Here is a 5,147-nt window from a genome sequence, read left to right as displayed (position 1 = left end):
CGATCCGCTGTTGGATCTCGACAACAATGGCGGCCTTCTCTTGGTAGCCCCTCGTCCCGCCAACAGATTGTTCAACAGGGAAGGGCTCCGCGCGCATATGAAAGCGTGAAACGACGACACGGTGAAAACTCCTAATTTGTTCAACGTCTGCTTCGTGGCGCGGGATACGTGCGTCAATAAACTCTGGGGAGAGAATAATCAAGATTGGAAATTATCGAGGTGATGATTCTCGATATTATCGGGGCTACCCCCTACTAATCTAGCGGAAACTGAACGGCTCGTTCAAGTTTTACAAGAATCTATTTACGGTTTACAATGATCGATATCCCTTCCCATTTCCTGTATAACGGCTATATAACGCGTGCGTTAAATTGTGCATTGTTAACGCGCGACAAATTTTTTTTTTTTCTTTTTTTATCGAACCACGTTTCGCGACGTTAAATTCGATACTCAATGCTCACCTCTTTCGAGCTTTTTGCGTAGGGAGGAAAGGGCACGAATGTGGAATACTCATTTTATTTTTTAGAGGAATTAAGTGAAAAAAAATTAGAGGAATTTTATGTTAGGTAAAAATAAATGTTATGGATTGTGTAGAATTTTTTACTTTTTCTAAATAAATATCGGATTAGTAATGTTTAAATTCAGATATTTAAATTATTAATAGAATTTTGTATTAATCTATAAGTATAATACGTAGTGTCAAATATAATAAAATAATTGCAATTAGATGAATAACATTTATAAATTATACTTTCTGAATCTTTTAATTATTTTATTATCAGTTAAATAAAATTTTTCTTATTATATTATAATCAAAAACAGGAAAATCTTCAAATCTTTATTAATATACTGAAATTATGATTATTACACTATGATTTATCTTTTCTTTAAAAAAAAATCACAAAATAAAATTAAAGTAAATTTTACTTTGAGTATAAACATTTTATTACGGAAATATAAAAAGTTTCTGTTAAACATAAAAGAAAAGACTACAACAACCTATCAACAACAATTGCTATGAAAGAATGTTTTAGTTGTTATAATATTTGAAGAAGATTGTATGAACAGGTCGAAAGTTTGATGTCTCATATTTCTAACCTATTTTATTCGATATCCTTTCCTCTATTATATCGATGTTTCTAAAAAAATATTATACAATAATCTATATAAGCTTTCAAGAATCAAAATTATATTTTTTTTATTTGAAAATTTTTTTTATATAAAAAAATTGAAGATAATTTTTCTTTAATCTTTTCAAAAACAAGTTACTTATAAATCCTTTTGAAGCAATAATTGTCGAATAAAATAAAATATCATCAGTTTCGAATTTTTTATTTTTAAAAAATTCTGTAGTGAAGAGTTTTCCAAGAATATTTTAATTTTTTTTTTTACTTAATAATACTTTTTAAAGAAAACTGATCAACTACACGTACGTTTCAACGTCTCTGAAGAAGTTAATAAATTTTTTTATCTTGCAAAAATGGATATTGAAATTTCTTTTAACTAATCTTAAACGTAATCGTAAAAATTCTATAGTGAATAGTTCTTCAAGAATATTTTAATTTTTTTTTTTACTTAATAATACTTTTTAAAGAAAACTGAATAACTATACGTACGTTTCAACGTCCCTGAAGAAGTTAATAAATTTTTTTATCTTGCAAAAATGGATATTGAAATTTCTTTTAACTTAAACGTTACCTTTGGATTTGGTAATTCGCCACTTTGTAAACTGGCCATGTAACATCTGAGTCGGAATTGTTCGCAATGAAGTCTCTCCAAATTTTCTTCCCACTGAACAATCTGATTGTTGATCTGCTGTTTCGTCTCCACGTCAGACACGACGGATTGCTGAAGATCAGCCATGTGTTTCAATTTGTGGTCCTGTAAAACGCGAGAGAGGATATTGAGCGATTTTTCACTATCTCTCTCTCTCTCTCTTTCTCTCTCCCTTCTTTGACGGATGAGAATAATGCGCATAAATTAAAGCAGAGTTATACACGTGTGTATACGCTCGACCCGCTTACCGATTCTATCGCTTTCTCTAAGCGAAATATTTCTTCCTGCAATAAATGAAGGGTTCCAGTTTTACCACGATGACGCGCAAACGCGGCTGCACAAGCCGAATGTATACTATTCACCCAGTTCTCGAGTTCCACTTGACACGGAGCCTAATGTAAAAGTGAAAAAAATTCCGTCACTGAATTTGTAACTGATAAGAAAATAATTATTATCGTCGATAAATAATTATATAAAGGTTTTAGCTTAATATAGTAAATTTTTTCGCGTATTTATTTTATTATTTTTTTGTTCGCGATGAACTGAAGATAGAAGGTTGGAAAATTTGTCGAAACAATTGGAAATGTTTCGAGTTTAGAAACACTAAAAGTTTTATTTTTTGCAATGGGGGAAAATTAAGAAATTTCAGAAATCGAAATTTTACAAGAGAGAAAAATTCGACGATGAAAAGATATTCTAAGTTTTAAAAAATTTTGAAAGTTTCGAGATCTCGAAAAAGAGTTAGTTTCGAGAATTTCGAGATTTCAAAAAAAGACTTTCGAAAAAAAGACATCCCGAATATTAAATTTAAACAATTTTGAGAGTTTCGAAATTTCAAAAAAGGATATTTCGAAAATTTTGAGAATTTTGATAATTTCTGAAATCTTAAAAAAAAAATCCTGAATTTTGAAAATTTTGAGATCTCAGAAAAAAAGATATTTTGGATTTTGAAACTTTTGAGAATTTCGATAATTTCAAGATCTCAAAAAAAAAAAATCAAAATTTCAAACGTTTCGAGATCTTAAAAGAAATGAATTTTGAAAATTTTGAAAATTTTCTCAAATCTTGGAAAAAATCTCAGAAAAAAAGACGTTCTGGATTTTAAAATCCTTGAGAGTTTCGATAAAAAAAAAAATCTCGAATTTTAAAAGTTTCGAAGTTTCGAGATCTCAAAAAGGTATCCCGAATTTTAAAGGTTTCGAAATTCGAATAAACTTCAAAATCGACTTTTCACGAATCTAAAAAAAATCAGATCTCAATTAATTCGTCCTCTCCTTCCGCGTATCTGAATACCTGAAATAAATAAAACGTACCTGAAATAAATAAGCATCGCCGAAAGCGGTGCTCAAGCAAAATATGTAGTCCCTCTTCGGATGTTCCGGGATCGGTTGCATTATCGCGCCATCGACTATGATCAAATGCTTGGGCGCCGCCTCCATGGTTCTACTTTCTTGGGATTCGCAAGGATAGAAGAGGAGCGTGGTCCCCTTCAGGCAAACCCAGTAACCTTTCCAACCCCTCTTCCTCGCTAGCTCGATCTGATGCTTCTTTCGTAACAGCCATTTCTTCACGCTTAGAAATCTACGATTCGAAACATTCGAAAACTTAATCCTATCTTCCTTACCCTCCCCCCTCTCGTCTCTATCGAACGATCGTTCTCGTCCGCATCTTTTGTCGACCATCGCCACGTCCCACTTACCCAGCTTTTCGTACCGCCCCCGTACAATTGAACGACGCAGCGGCTGTACCAGTCTGTTTCCCTCGATAGGGCGAATTTATCACGCTCTCCCCGTCGTCGTCGTCGCTAACCGCGGTAGTTAGGGACATTTTATCGTCGTCTGACATCTACAACATTTCACCGATATTACTTATCCGATCTATCCCATATATTCCGTTCGGGCAATTCTTTCACGAGAAGAGAATAACATGTATACGTGTGTGTTTGTGCGTGCGTGTGTGTGCGTGTGTGTGTATGATACAATTCGCCAGTGTTTGTGATCCGAATACTGATCGAGTGAACATTTAATCAATACATTTATTACACGTGTACGAACGTTAATAATTACGTTAATAATACAACGTTAATCAATATTCGTGTGAATATTACGAAAATATAATATAAGGACGATGAAATAGGTATATGTGTGTTTGTGTGTGCGTGTGTGTATGTGTTCTTCAAAATTACTCAGAGAATCATCAGAGTCGAAATACGAAAAAAAAAAAAAAAAAAAAAAAAATGGAAACGTGAAGGGGAGAGGGAGTTCGTATTCTCGTTGATCGAAATTATCGAGCTACGCGATATATCGATTCGCGTATATCGTAAGGATGCTTGCTTATTGTATATACTTGCAACAATACTTACATTACATTATCCTATCATCGTATTATCCTATATACATAAAAAGATCATCAAACGACAAGAAACAGAAAGATAGAAACAGAAAGTGGGAAAAAAGTAAAAAACGGTAAACAGAAATGAAACGTGCAAAAATTTAATTATTAAATCCTTCTATTATATTCGCTCAGTCGGTAAAAGTACAACGCGACGACGGTGAAGGACTACAACGACAAACAGAGTGGAGGGGGAAAGAAACGAGTGAAAAAGGAAACGCGGATAACTCGGATGCCTGTCTAACCTTTTTAGCGTAATTTGTCATACCGCGTAGCTTCTCGCGTATCCCCCTAAGGCCCTCTCCGGCCCAAAAACTTACGACTTTTTTCAGAAAGTCGGCGTTGCACGCGTCCGCCGTCATGTGCGGATGATAATGACAGTAACAACCCTCCTTCAACAGCTTCATGTTTTTCTCGGCCGTGCCGTTTATCCTGAACATGATCTCGCGGCGTGCGACGCTCAGTCCGTCGATGTAACGTTGTGCCCAAGTGTTCAACGCGCCGTTAATTATTCTCAACAATTTGTAATAATAACCGTCCCCGAGCCCGAAATTCACCTTCTCCCGAACGTTCTTGCAATTGAACCAATACAATTTCCTCGTCTCATTTATGCATATCACGCTGATCGTGTGCCTTTTGCAAAGGCAAAAGTACTTCTTGCAATACTTCTTGTGTAACTTCTTCAGATCCGCGAAACTGGTGCACGGGTACAACAAATTCAACGTACTATTCATACACTTGATCGACCATCTCGGCTCTACCATTATCTTCGTACTTCGTTACCCGTTGAGGTGTAACCGAACGACCGAGAGAGAGATATATATTTACATATATATATATATATATATATCTTCTCGATGGAATGCAAATTGCAAATTTTTCTTTTCTTTATCTCTCTCTCTCTCTCTCTCCCCCTGTATAAAGTTTGATCCAAATTAATTTTTTCCTCGACTCGTTCGTTTCTCTTTCGATCGATGCCT

At 34.5% G+C, this 5,147-nt stretch overlaps 1 protein-coding gene across 13 annotated transcripts in view; it reads right to left on the bottom strand.

Annotated features, from left to right (window-relative positions):
* Positions 1-5,147, bottom strand: part of LOC102671320 — a 27,384-nt gene that overhangs the window by 10,935 nt on the left and 11,302 nt on the right. For 12 of the 13 annotated variants that reach the window (XR_004150791.1, XR_004150792.1, XR_004150793.1 and 9 more), the window contains exons 13-17: positions 3,476-3,621; positions 3,090-3,357; positions 2,025-2,168; positions 1,699-1,881; positions 1-183 (exon numbers count right to left, since the gene is read on the bottom strand). Coding sequence is in view for 10 of the 13 variants with exons in the window: in XM_031511466.1 (XP_031367326.1) it covers positions 1-183; positions 1,699-1,881; positions 2,025-2,168; positions 3,090-3,357; positions 3,476-3,621 (924 nt within the window). In the remaining 3 variants the exon portion in view is untranslated. Of the gene's footprint in view, positions 184-1,698; positions 1,882-2,024; positions 2,169-3,089; positions 3,358-3,475; positions 3,622-4,487; positions 5,012-5,147 lie in introns of those variants that run through there. The other variant, XM_006617765.2, reaches the window with a different exon arrangement.

This window comes from Apis dorsata, unplaced genomic scaffold (genome assembly GCF_000469605.1).
Source record: "Apis dorsata unplaced genomic scaffold, Apis dorsata 1.3 scaffold_326, whole genome shotgun sequence".
Lineage (NCBI taxonomy): Eukaryota > Metazoa > Arthropoda > Insecta > Hymenoptera > Apidae > Apis > Apis dorsata.
Note: the sequence above shows the minus strand (reverse complement) of the source record. Positions and strands in the feature narration are given on the sequence as shown.